Source organism: Rattus norvegicus, chromosome 3, assembly GCF_021556685.1.
Source record: "Rattus norvegicus strain SHRSP/BbbUtx chromosome 3, alternate assembly SHRSP_T2T, whole genome shotgun sequence".
Classification (NCBI taxonomy): Eukaryota; Metazoa; Chordata; class Mammalia; order Rodentia; family Muridae; genus Rattus; species Rattus norvegicus.
In genome coordinates this window covers 89196522-89210320 of record NC_141536.1, presented here as the reverse complement: position 1 = coordinate 89210320, position 13799 = coordinate 89196522, and the positions used below count along the sequence as shown (strand labels likewise).

The window sequence follows — 13799 nt, the reverse complement described above, 5'->3', positions numbered from 1 at the left end:
AAATCAAGAACAAGTTTTGGAGTGTCCTCAGTCACGTGCCCACAGCCCATAATCAAGGTGAAAGTTGAGAAGGTTTATTTTGAAAATGACAGCATCAAGGTGTTTAAAGATAATTTCTAGCAACTGATAGAAAATCTTTAACCTATTGATTAAAATGAAAAATAAGCGACAAAGTCACCAAATATTTACAAACATTAGTAAATGTTTTACTTTCTAGCTTTTTTTATTTTTTTGAATCGGAGTTTCATATCCCAGTCTGGTCTCAAAGGAGCCATGAAGCTGAAGATGACCTTTGATTTCTGAACCTTAGCTTCTACCTCCGGAGGGCTGGGAGTAACGGCCTGCGCCACCGCACAGTTTATATGGTCCTGGCGGCTAAACTCGGGGCTTTCTGCATGCTAGACACTCAACCTTCCGAGCCACATCCTCAGACCCTTCACAGATCCCCCTCTCCCCAAAGACAAAGAGCTTTCTATTATTCTCCAGTGTCAGGGGAGAAAATGGAGGAGTCTGTTACTGCAGTTAATACAGGCCACTTTGGCACAGTGGGCCAAGTGACAAGTCAGATTTCCCCTCTCACAGAGGAGGAAATCCGTACAGATCTGTAGGAAGATTAAACAGTTCCTGAGCGTTTTTACAATAAATTATTGGTATACAGCTTGGTAAATGATAATCTGAGTGAGAGAAGTTAGAAAAAGAACTACCCACCAATTAGTACCAAATAAATAAGCAAAGTGAGAAAACGTTGCACAGAGGAATTGGTCCCCGAACTGTGACTCTCAGAGGTCAGAGAGCACCGCCTTTCGGTCCCCACCCATCTCCCCAGCCTCTTCCCATCCCGGGGTCCACCTCCCGGAGCCCACTGCTCGCCCCACCCTCCTTCCAATCCTGTCCCTTCTAGAGTTTCAGTGGCCAATCAGGAGGCGGCCGTCCCGAGAGGTGGGGGGTGGTGCTGATTGGCAGAGCCTGAAGTCACCACTCCAGCGGGCCTGACTGACGCGATTGCCTACCCCGGGTGGAGACCGTGCTCGTCCGGCCCTCTTGCCTCACGTTCTGCAGCTCTGCAGCTCCGCAATCCTACACCATGGCGGACAGCCGGGACCCAGCCAGCGACCAGATGAAGCAGTGGAAGGAGCAGCGGGCCCCTCAGGTATCCAGTGTTCCTCAGAGCCTCACGAGAACTTGGGAGGCGGCGAGTAACGGCGCGGGTTCCCCCTGGGTAGCCTGTGCTGGGGCTGCACCACTGGCTGCACTCGGGTGGCTGCTTTTTGTCCCACGGACCGTTCCATTCTGCGGAGAGGGGATGGGGCTGCAGGCCTGCAGGACTTGTCGCTAGCAGCAGGGGCCGGGTGGATGGCTCCGAGTTTGGCATTTGTGCCAGCTGGGACATAGGTCACAGCTTGAGGGAGACGTGGAGCCGCCTGGGTAAAGAGGCAGAGAGCTGTGAGCCAGGAAGTTGGAGCCAGCTCCTGCTTTATGTTTGTGAAATCTTAGATCTGTACGCATTGCTGTTGGGGAAGTACACGAGCCTGTGCCTTCAGCATCATTCATGGCGACAGGCAGAACTCACAACATTCAACGATTAAATAAAAGCATTTTTACAACCATTATTTCATTTCCACTGAGGGGAGCGTCAGACCTGATATTTTAGAACTGGCAATGACTTTAGACAGTAATCATCGGTTTGATTCACAGAACTTTGAGTGCCTGTATGTGCCGTTTGGGCTGGACGAGGTATACACATATTCCTGTGAGATAAGACCACACCCTGGTGAAGTTTAGAGTCAACACTGAGAGGCAAGATGTGTAAACAGATGATTACCATTTAGATCCAATTGCAGACTAGCTGTGGAGTGTAGATGAATGCCGGGGTTTGGCTGCAAGACATCCCAAGCAGATGACACTGTAACAGTGTCCTCAAAGATAGTGGGGATTTCAGCAGACTTGGCAGGGATGTTCCTGGCCCCGGGCATCTTAGAAAAGTTGGAGCAAATGATCCTGCACGGTACCATGGCTTCTGGTTAATAGGGCAGGGGTTGGGGTGGGTGTGAGGGAGACTTTCCCCCTTGCTCTTTCTTCCTTAAAACCCTGCTCGTGTGGGTGAACTGGGAGATCAGTGTTTAGTGTTCATGGACCGAGTTTGAAATGATTTCAAATGCTGAAATTCTTTTCTAAGCTCTTGGCCCCGTTGCCCTTCATTATTTACAGCTAGGTCTGTTAAGTTCTTCAAGTGACCCAGAGAGGCATAGAGTCGTAATCAAGGACATACAGCTAGTTAGTGGTAGAGTCAAGATTAGAACTGAGCTCCTCAGAGCCAGGACCTGTTGGGTACCCAGTAGTTGCTGAAGCCTGCTGCATGCTGGCTGGCTGTCACAAATATTTGTGAACTGAGTAACACTTGGGCCGAGTAGTGAGATTTTTAGAAAACAAAATACACGTGTTCTTAAAGGTGTCCCGTTTATTTTGAGACCAGCTTGTCCTTCTTCCATACCATTTCCCTGCTCCCTGTATGTCACCTATTGCTGGTGATGCCGATGTTTCTTCCTCAATTCATGCTACTCTGTATAAACATTTCTAGGAAGAGAATCCCCCTTCTGGAAGGAAATTCTCATGTGTTACGTAGCCTAGATAAGCTGAAATACTTGATTATGAAAAATGTCAAGAATTCACAAACACTGAAAAGAACTGCTGTACACACTTGTTCCACTTTCTGCAGTGTACAATTACCTCTTTTATAAGATTATCCATCTCCCTATCCCTGATTTTTTTTTAAGTGTATCTCTTCAACAGTATACTTTATACCTGAACACTTCAGGGATGTGAATGGAGAGTACAGTGCACATGTGCAGGGTACAGTAATAGTTACATATAGTGAAACATGTAGATTTATGCGTTCTGCTCAACAAGGTTTAATACACACATAGACAATGGCATCCTAAGCCCCTATCAAGATATCTGAGGCCATACTGAGGAGATGGCTCAACGGTAAGGGACTTTCTGTTAAAGTGGGAGGGTATGAGTTTGAATCTCCACAATCCATGTAAACCCTGCCATGGTAACGTGTGCCTTGGAGTCCCAGTGTTCCTTTATGGGAACAGGCCAGCTCAGCTGGTGTACACAGTAGAAAGACCCCATAGACAGAGTGGAAGGTGAGGGCTGACACCTGAGGGTGCTCTGTGACACACACACACACACACACACACACTTCAGTGTTTCCACCGGAAATCATTGTTCTTAATGTTTTAACCCTTGATTTATGGGTTTTAGTTCAAAGCTCTTTCTGTTGTTGTTGAGTAAAAATGCTTTCCAGCTAGTCACTGTGCTGTGTGTCAGCAGTGAGGGCTTCTCCACACTTGAATGTAGGACTTGGTGATGAGGTTAGACCACTGTTTGTATCATTGCTGGGCACCTGGATTCCAAGTTTGGATTATTATGAATAAAGTTGATATGAAAACTTTTACAAATTTATTTAATTTTTAAAAAAATGTTGTAATTATATTTATGTACAGAAAACTTAGTGTACATTTAACTCAGTTTAGTGGCGAGTTCTTTAGCCTTTGCCTTTTCCAGATTGGCAATATGAGCCACAGACTTAGGACCCAGGACATTGCCTCCCCAGTGACAGCGGATCTCGTCATATCTGTCATTGTAATTGGTCCTAATAGCTTCCACCAGCTTAGCCAGAGCACCCTTGTCTTCCAAGTTCACCTGTGTGAAGGCAACAGTGGTGCACGTCTTCCTGTGGACCAGGCGCCCCAGCCTGGCCTTCCCCTTGATGATGCAGTAGGGCACCCCCATCTTTCGACAAAGGGCAGGCAGGAAAACCACCAGCTCAATGGGGTCTACGTCATCGGCAATCACCACCAGCTGAGCCTTCTTGTTTTCCACCAAGGTGGTGCCTGTATTGACCCCTGCTCGGAGGACAGGTGGTCTCTTAGTTGGGACGTCCCCTTTGCCAACAGCTTTCTTCTCAGCGTGGGCCAGCAGCCTCTGCTTCTTCTCCTGCTTTGTCTCTGGCCTGTACTTGTGGGCAAGCTTAAGCAGCTGAGTCGCTGTTTGCCTGCCCAGGGCCTGGGTGATCTGGTTGATGGCAGGAGGTACTTTGAGCCGCTTATAGAGGATGGCTCTGCCACTGCAGCCTGATGTAGCGGGACCATTTGACGAAGCATGTGAGATCTCTTTTGGGCTGGATGTCCTGCCCAATGCCGCAGTTCTTGGGCCTTTTCTCAAACAAAGGATTGACCACCCTTTTTGGCCTCCTGTTTCTTGATGACGTTGGGGGCTGGGGTCACGTTCTTCCCCTTGGCTTTCTTTCCTTTGGGCATCTTGCTTGACTGGAGGAGAGCTATTTATTTATTTTTTAAAGATTTATTTATTATATATAAGTACACTGTAGCTGCTTCAGACACATCAGAAGAGGGCGGCCTTGGATCCCATTACAGATGGTTGTGAGCCACCATGTGGCTGCTGGAAATTGAACTCAGGACCTCTGGAAGAGCAGTCAGTGCTCTTAACCGCTGAGCAATCTCTCCAGCCTGATATGAAAGAAAACTCTTATACCAGTCATTTTCTGCACCCACATTTTGATTTTCCTAGCTTTCTAGCTGGATGTGCTGGCACACACCTCTAGTCCTAAGGATGAGGAAGATGGACACCAGTTTGAAGTCAGCCTGAGGTTCATGGCAAGACTCCTGTCCTAATAAATAAGACAAAACCCCAAACTACTGGGATTGTAGGATTTACTGGGTTATAGGGCCAGTGACTGTTTTAGGAGCAAACTTCGTAGTCGTCTTCCAGAGTGGCTGAACCATTTTACACGTCCACCAATGTGGAAGCTCCGGGTGCCCCGCTTCCTGTCAGCTTTGGTCTTGGCAGACCTTAGTCAGTCATTGCTCTCTGCGGTTTTAATCTGCTCTGCAGTAATGGACCGGAGATGTTGAGCATCCTCTCAGATGCCTGCTGAGTATCAGCCCCAGTGTAACCTGTTGGTGTTTCTTTCGTCCTTTTCTGAACTTGCCTTGTTTGTCTTTCGCCATTGATTCATGACCCTTATTTTACATTCTGTCCTGTGCGGGCTAAACGCTGTAATCACAGTGTCCAACATACAAGACGGCACAAGCACGTCAGGAATTTCTTCCTTTTCTGTATGGGTCAGAGTTGTTTGAGGGTGAAAGAGACAGGCGTGTTTTGTCACCGAGGGCCTCAGCTGAAGGAAGCTCCTGGCTGATTAGCACAAGGTTCTAAGTACTTGAAGCAGGGGGCTGGCTCAGTAGTTAAGAGCACTTGCTTCTCTGACACAGGACCTGGGTTACCAGCACCCACGTGGTGGCTCAAAATGGCCTGTAATTCCAGTCACAGGGATCTGACACTCGATTCTGGCCTCTGAGGACACTGTACCTCTCATAGTGCCTATACACCCATGTAGACAAGACAGTAACCCACACATAAAAATAAGTATTTCTAGGTAAGTAACAATCCCTCTAAAGTACTTAAGGCATCAGTGTTCAGCCACAGAAATGTTAAGTGTATGGAAAAGGTATTTGGGAAGATTTGGGATCAGGTTCACTTCCAGTTAGGTAGACCTCTGTTATAGGCTAAGCATAGGGGAATCTGGGAAATGCGGTCTACCTCTGTGTCTAGGAAGTCACATTATCGTGTGGTCTAAGGTACACACTTCATATTTCCTGGAAAGCCGTCAATGTATTTTCTCTTCATGTGATGAGTTAACAGACACAATCTCTTTTTAAAGACTTAGTTATATTTTTATGACATTAAAATATCCTTTTTTTTCTTTTTACTTTTACGGGAGCTGTAAATGGTGGAAGTGTGCCCATTCTGTTATCTCCTCTCCTAAGAACCAGATGTCCAGCCCAAGCTGGATGGATTGGAACCAGAGTGTTGATCATTGTGAGAGCAATTTACAAAATGGAGTCTTCTTGTGGTCAGATGTTGCTGATAACTGAACTAGGAGCTTTGTGAACATTGATTATTGAGTATTGAATCCAGTGTCTTTGCAGGCCTGACGTAGGCCCACCTGAAAAACCCCTCTTCCTCTCAAAATATATTGAAGAGTTGATTCAATAGGAGTTTTGTCACCCGCTGCTCAGACCATATGGGCTCTTCCTTTGGGATTCCCAGGTTTAATGTCACCTCTGCTCACTGGAGAATCTGAACGTTAGAGTCCTGACTCTTCTGTCCCCGAGTTACCTGCTCTTAGCCTGCCTGTCTTGCCAGTGAATTTTCTATAAGAGCACATACGTTTTTGAGGTTAACCCTGATAATGAGCACGCCATTGGCACGCTGTCAATGTGAGGGACAGGAGAGGAATGGAGTGGGGGAAGCTGAATTAACAAGAGTGAGCTTTCAGGTTTCAGGCTAGCAGGAGAGGCCGAACTGCTATGTCATGGTGTGTCAGCAGGAGAGACACGGCCCGAAGGAATCACATTTTTCTAAGTCGTTGTTTTAGCCAAGGTCTAGGCTGTTCTATGTTTTCTCTCCAGGTTAGAAAGCAGGAGCTGACTGTAAAGTGTAAATCAGAAAATATATACCCACAGTTACCATTTTTGTTATTAGTTTCCTCTTTTTTTTTAAAGTACCCACATCTTTCAGCTTCTAATAAAAAAGAAAAAGAATCTTTTTTCATTTGTAGATGACCTTCAGGTTTTAAGCCTCTCTGTCCAGATTCTCCCCCTTTTCTCTCCCTTTTGAAAACTCGTACTAGACCAGACATGGTGCTAACAAAATTTTGATCTGGTTTCATGAGAGAATACTCTTTTGCTGTTGCTGTTTCGTGCTCTTGGTAGGTTTGATCTTTATATAGGATTATTCTAAATGTTTTTAATCACTGAAAACTAGCAGCTGTGTTTTGGTTATGAAGCAGTAAAAGTGAATACTTGAGATGCGTTAGCAACTACCGAGACCTGTTTACTCACATACAAATAAGATAGCGTGCCTTGCTTGACAAAACCTTCTCATGTGTGTAACTGAATGACTATATTTAACCTGTCCTTGGAACCCTGGTTTGGTGAGTGTGTAACCTGACATAATTGTTCTCCAGAGAAATTTTTTTTCTCCTGAAATTAACAATAGTCCACTGGTTCTCTTGGAATCCCTTGCTATCTCCTTCTGTCCTTGACCCTCCCGATCTACACATTTTTAGCACCAAGGGTTAGCAGTTCTTTATTGGCTTGTCAGATATTTAGAGTTGTGCCATGACTCCGTGCGATCTTAGCATAAGGCCTCTGGGTAGCGTCAGAATAAAAATGGAGCTGCTTGTTTCAAACCTTTGTGACGGCAACTGAAAGTCGTAATGAAGCCCAGAGATTGTGAAGGAGGGGACCTCATGCATATTTGTTTGGTAAGAATCACACAGAAGAGTCGGCTTAACCCCAACCCACACAAAGGCTACTGTGAGCTTCCACAGAGAATCCTCTGTAAGAACATCTGTCTGACAAATGGATGTTCAACCGTGGACCACTGCTACCCTTGTTTACTGATCCTGACAGCTGCAGAATATTGTTTCACAGTAATTTATATAGTCACCCTCTCTTACTTTATACAATTTTATTTTGGCTCTGTTGAAAACACCTAGGCAAGTATTGTGATTCTCTCAGTTATTCCAAAATAAATGGCAGAGTTCTTTAGAGAGTCCGTGTTCAGGCCATAAAGGCTGTAGGTGGAGTAGCAGTTACAGTTCTGTGGAGACACTCAGTACACTAGTTTGTTCTGTGTGGATCTGCCCTGTTTCTTCTGGAAATACTGCAGCCTTGGGATTTCCCAGCACCCCCAGCTCTTACAGTCTTCCTTCCTCCTCTTCTGCATAGGTCCCGCATAGAGGCGAGGGGTTTGATGAAGACAGCATTTCAAAGTCTCACTCTGCATGTTTTCCAGTTGTGGGTCTCTGTTATCTTTTGCTAGAAACAGCTTCTCTGATGAGGTTTCTGCCATGTACTGATGGGGTCTCAGCCAAGTGTGGTGGCTGTGGGGTCTCTGGTAGAGAGCGGTTCTCCATTTGCTTCCTTTTGCTTTGGTTTTCCATATAGAAAATAGGAAGACGTTCTTTAAAGTATTATTTGTTTGTTTGTTTGTTTGTTTTTATGTCTGTGGGAGTCAGAGGTCAACTTTCAGGAGTCTTTCCTTCCACCTCATGGGTCCTAGGGAATGAACACAGTTGTCAGACTTGGCAGCAAGTGTCTTTACCCACTGAGCTATTTGGTGGCTTGGAAATACCATGGTTGTAGCAGGAAGTGTTTCGGGAGAGGCATGGGTGGACAGCTAGTTGCAGTAAGTAGCTATTGGCCAGATATCATGTTGAGAGCCACTACAAATGCTACCTTTTCAGAGCTAGCTCTTAAAATTGTCCAGTAGCAAAAAATATGTCTTTTAAAAAGCTCATTTAAAGAATGTTTGCTTCTGGGGCTGGTTTGATGAGTCAGCAGGTAAAGGTCCTTGTCCCATCTGGACAACCAAGTTTGATTCCTAGGATCCACATGGTAAAAGGAGAAAACCGAATCCCACAAGTTGTCCTCTGACCTGTGTGTGTGTGTTCATGTGTGTATCTCTCTCTGTGTGTGCACAAATAGGAAAAGGACTTAGGGAACGTCAGTTTTAAAAAGTTAAAAAAAATTGTTTTTAAAGTGATGTTTTGCTAAGTTAAAAATTATACTAGAAACATTGTATAACTGTTACAATGTTACAAGTTGGAGATAATCCTGTTGGACATTCATCCTCTGTCCAAAGTTACCTAAGGGCCTGAGAGATGGCTCAGTGGGTAAATGTTTGTCATGAGGACCAGGGTTGAGATCCTCAGAATCAATGTAAAAGCTGGGCAGATAAGGCAGCCATCTATAGTCACAGGAGGCAGAGACAGACTCCCTGGGGCAATCTGGCTAGCTACACTTGTTGGTCAGTGAGATCTGGGTTCAACTGAGAGACCTGAGACCTGCCACAGTAAATAAAATGAACAATCAGAGAAGATGCTTAAAGCAACTTTGAGCTTCCATATGCTTACGTGTGTGCACCTGACTCACATATGTGCTCACACACACACACACACACACACACACATACACACACACACACACACACACACACCCTCTGGACATGTGCATAACCCATTACGTTGAACTCCTAACATTGGTCCGATGATGAGATTGTACTCATGTGGTCTATTCTCTAGTCCCACCAACTCATTGTAGTTAGCAAATCTTTATTCGTGGTGGGATCCTGATCTTCACTACAGTAATTGTCAGGGTGAGGGATCTGACCCAGAGCCTTACACACAGGAGAAAAGTGCTTGACCATTGGATAAGACCTGCTTCTACTGTAGTGTTTCATGTATGACCATATATTGCTGATGAGTCCTGCGTCAGCCCTCTGTCCAACGCTGCCCTGAACATCCCCTGAAGCTGGGCAGTCTTCTTTTTCAGTCTTTGCCCCCTGGACTCTCTTTTGAACTGCAGCCTCTTGAAGCCTTTTCTATCATGTTTATTTTGGAGGAAAATTGTATGACCTTGAGGCCATGCGAGGAAATCTGTTAATGATTTAGGAAATTTGGTCAAGTGGTAGAGCACTTGTGAGAGTCTTGTTTATGAGTTTTATAAATTCCCAGGTTATTTCCCCCCCAGCGCTCTCCCATGTATAGCACATCAGTAATATAATCCATCTTACCAGAAACAATTGGTTTTAGCCAAAGGAAAGGCATTTTGTTTGTTTGTTTTTAAGTTGCGAAGAGATGCCAGGCGTGCTTGAGAGAAATGAGCGTCTGTCCACAGCGCGCGCTGCCTCTGGATGTCCCTGTCACAGTGTCCTGAGATTACTGTGTCTGAAAGTCCCACTGCACGACAAACCAGCCCCCAGGAAACACCGGCTGGCGTGGATTCTTTGAAGACCAACTGCTTGCTGTTAGTTTTGACGTTGGGTGTCAAGCACATATATTCCCTTTTGGGTGTAGGTACCTATCTAGAAGCTCACATGTGGAATCCAGCGCCCATCTCTAGGAGCAGTTGAACTTAGTCAGAATAGTCACCTCTGCTTCCAGAACAAGTGTCTTGGGAATTTCTGTTGAGGATTTCTGAGAGCAGATTTAATATTTCACACAGGAAGAGGAAGGTGTAAACATTGCCAGGTATGATGGTGTTAGGGAAGGGTTCAGCTGTGCTGACTCCTCTACTTTTCCCTTCGTGTTCATGTAGAAACCCGATGTCCTGACCACCGGAGGCGGGAACCCAATAGGAGATAAACTTAATATCATGACTGCGGGGCCCCGAGGGCCCCTCCTCGTTCAAGATGTGGTTTTCACCGACGAGATGGCACACTTTGACAGAGAGCGGATTCCTGAGAGAGTGGTACATGCAAAGGGAGCAGGTGAGCGCCATCTGTGTCCCTCACACCTAACCTGTCTAAGGCTTCCCAAACATCCGACAACCTCAAAATTTCCTTTTGGTAAAACCCCAATCTCCTTTCTTGGAAGAAAGGAAAATTGTTTGTTAATAGAACAATAGCCTAGGTTTTTATATTCTTATGTATCATTATAATGACATATATTAATTATAGAATCATATATTAATTATTATACCATTTGTTTGCATATATTATAATATGTATGCTATAATTATAATATAAGTAATAATATAAATAATACACAAGTTATATATTATATAACATATATAACAGACAAAAGTAATATAACAACATATAATATGTAAATATTTTTATGTATTTTTGTTATACATTGTGTATAAAAAATTAAAAATATTCATTCATTTAATGTGTAAGGGTGTTTTGCCTGAGCACCACATGTGAAACTAGTGCTGAGGAGGCTGGAAGACGGCATCGAATCCCCTGGAACTAGAGTTACAGACATTCTGTGCCGCCACGTGTGTGTTGGATGTTAAAGCTGGGTCCTGTAGAAGAGCAGCCAGTGCTCTCAGCTGCTGAGTCATCTGTCCTGCTCCAAAACAGTTTCCAAAGACCCGACTTTTGAGAGCTGGGGAGATAGCTCAATTCTTAAAGTGTGTCCTGTACAGCTGTGATGACCTGGGTTTCTACCTCCAGCACCCACATGTGAAAAGAGCTGGCACACTATAATGGACTGTAACCTCTGCACTGGGGGGAGGGTGTTGGGGGAGGGGAGTGAATGGGAGCTCTCTGTTAGCCAGCCTAGTCAGATCAATGAACTTCAGTTTTGGTAAAAGATCTGAATCAATCAATCAATAAAAATGGAAAGCAATCAAGGACATCCAGTTTCCCCTCTGACCTTCACACTCACATGCACATGCATATACTCACATGTGCATGCTCATGTAGTACACACACACACACACACACACACACACACACACACACACACACACACAAATAGTAACTTTCCAGCCAGGTGTGGTGTGTTGGCACATGCCTGTAATTTCAGCACTTGGGAAGCAGAGGCAGAGAGAGACACAGTTTCCAGGCCAGCCTGTGCTAAGCTGTAATATCCTGTCTCAATAAATCAGGCTCAGTACTAGAGTGCTTACCTAGCAAGCCTAGGGTTCACGCTCCAGCACCACACATACTCATTAGTAAGCTTTCATTACCTTTTATGTTATGTAGCTTAGGAAAGTGAAAGCACAGATAGAGAAACACACAGCGGCAGCTTCCTTAAAAAGGGCTCTTTTGGGATAAACACTGAAATGAACGGAGAAATAGAGCATTCTTATGTTGGAGTGGTGGGTTTGTGGTGAATTCTCCTTCTCTTTTGTCTGCTTCTGTAAACTTTTATCTTCTTTTATGGTGGATGTAAAAGATGACATTGACGTTTAAAAGAAAGGCCCAGCAAGAAAAAGATTAGCAGCCAGGCGGTGGCGGGTGGCAGTGCACACCTTTAATCCCAGCGCACAGGAGTCAAAGGCAAGTGGATCTCTGAGTTTGAGGCCAGCCTGTTTAACATAGAGAATTTCAGGATATCCAGGGCTACACAGAGAAACACTGTCTACAAACAAACAAGCAAACGAACAAACAAACGAACGAGGAATAGCGCGTGGAAAGGATGAAGCATTTTCTCCTTAGCTTGCTTCTGTGTTCTGTTCAGCCTTCCTGACTTCATCTCTGCCTTCTAGAGAAGTTACTTCCCATTGTTTTGTCTTCTCTGTTGGCACTTGTTGTTTGCAGCTGTTCTTTCAGCCCCTGACTCCTTCCCTGCCGTTCCTTGGCCCCTGGCCCCTGCCTCTACCTCAAGGCCCTCTGAGGTCCTTTGTCTTTGGTCACCCAAAGCTCCCAGCCCCATCCCGTCTTGGCTCCCACCGCGTGGCACTCGTTGACAATAGGGCTTTGCCTCTGGTTCCTGACATCTTCTCCCCCATGGTCGTGGAAGATCCCGGAAGGCTGGTGCTGGGCGCCTGTTCCGTTTCTCTCGTCACAGGCGCCTGTTGAGGGCCTGAAGCCTGAATGATGGACCTGTGCTGAGAGTTTCTGTCTCGCTCATTAGGTGCTTTTGGATACTTTGAGGTCACCCACGATATTACCAGATACTCCAAGGCAAAGGTGTTTGAGCATATTGGGAAGAGGACTCCTATTGCTGTCCGATTCTCCACAGTCGGTAAGTCAGTCTGTTTGCATGCCTCCTTTGGTCCCTTCAACCCACACTTACAAACTCTCAAGAAAAGCATACTAAGAAAATAGGAAATTGTAGCCTGTTTTATTGTATAGAAAATATCTGGAGACATTCCGGAAGTTACTTACTGCTCTGTCTGTTGAACCATGGAGGGGCTACTACTGCCGTTTTCTGACGTTTAGAAAGAACTCTATAAGCGATTGTCTCAAAGAGAAGTATGAAGTGGAGTTCTAACAACTGCTTTTTGCTGAGAATTAAGTCTAGAGCAACTTAGCATAGGTAACTAACTTATTATATATATATATATATGTGTGTGTGTGTGTGTGTGTATTCTAACATATAGATTAGTCTTCTCTGCTGTGCTCTGTGTTTAAACAAGCACACAAACCATACTATGTAAAAATGAGTGAGATAAAGAGTAAACCTATGCCTTAACTAATTTCTTAATACTAACTTTATGTCAGTTCACTCTTAAAATTTTTATCATTTTTATTTTATGTGTTTGGATGTTTTGCCTGCATACATACCTGTATACCGTGTGGATGCCTGGTGTCATCAGAGGACAGGAGAGGGTCTCAGACTCTCTGGAAGTGGAGTTACATGGTGTGAGCTGCTGTGTGGGTGTTGGGGATTGAACCTGAGTCTTAATTCTGCTTAAGAGCAGCCAGCGCTCTTAACTGCTGAGTCATCTCTCCAGCCCACACAACTCACGCTTTATTACTCCAGTCTTAGTAATCATTTTCTTAATTACCTGTTTCAGTGGATAATCTTGTCAGTTGTTGATATATATATATATATATATATATATATATATATATATATATATATATATATATATATATCTTATCACTCTCACTGCATTCTGTTGTCTGATTTCTAGACCCAGTTAGTAGGTAGGCCGTAGTTAAATTGCACAGACATTTAAATACCTAACCTGCTTCTAGGGATTCTGGGATTCCAGGAATCTACTTCTGCAGGAAGTGGATTGATGATGGCACATGCTATGTTTTTCTATGGTTTATGGCTTCGTGGCTGCGGTGCACTTGGGTGTGACTCATTCTTCCGTTTGGCTCTTCCAGCTGGAGAGTCAGGCTCAGCTGACACAGTTCGTGACCCTCGTGGGTTTGCAGTGAAATTCTACACTGAAGATGGTAACTGGGACCTTGTGGGAAACAACACCCCTATTTTCTTCATCAGGGATGCCATGTTG

General features: G+C 44.7%; 1 protein-coding gene across 1 annotated transcript in view; it reads left to right on the top strand.

Annotated features, from left to right (window-relative positions):
- Positions 1–952: 952 nt before the first annotated feature.
- Cat (catalase) overlaps positions 953–13799 on the top strand; it is a 32242-nt gene continuing 19395 nt past the window's right edge. Inside the window, 4 exon segments of the mRNA NM_012520.2 lie at positions 953–1150; positions 10194–10365; positions 12464–12574; positions 13669–13799. Of these exon segments, the coding sequence (NP_036652.1) occupies positions 1085–1150; positions 10194–10365; positions 12464–12574; positions 13669–13799 (480 nt within the window). The 5' untranslated portion in view covers positions 953–1084.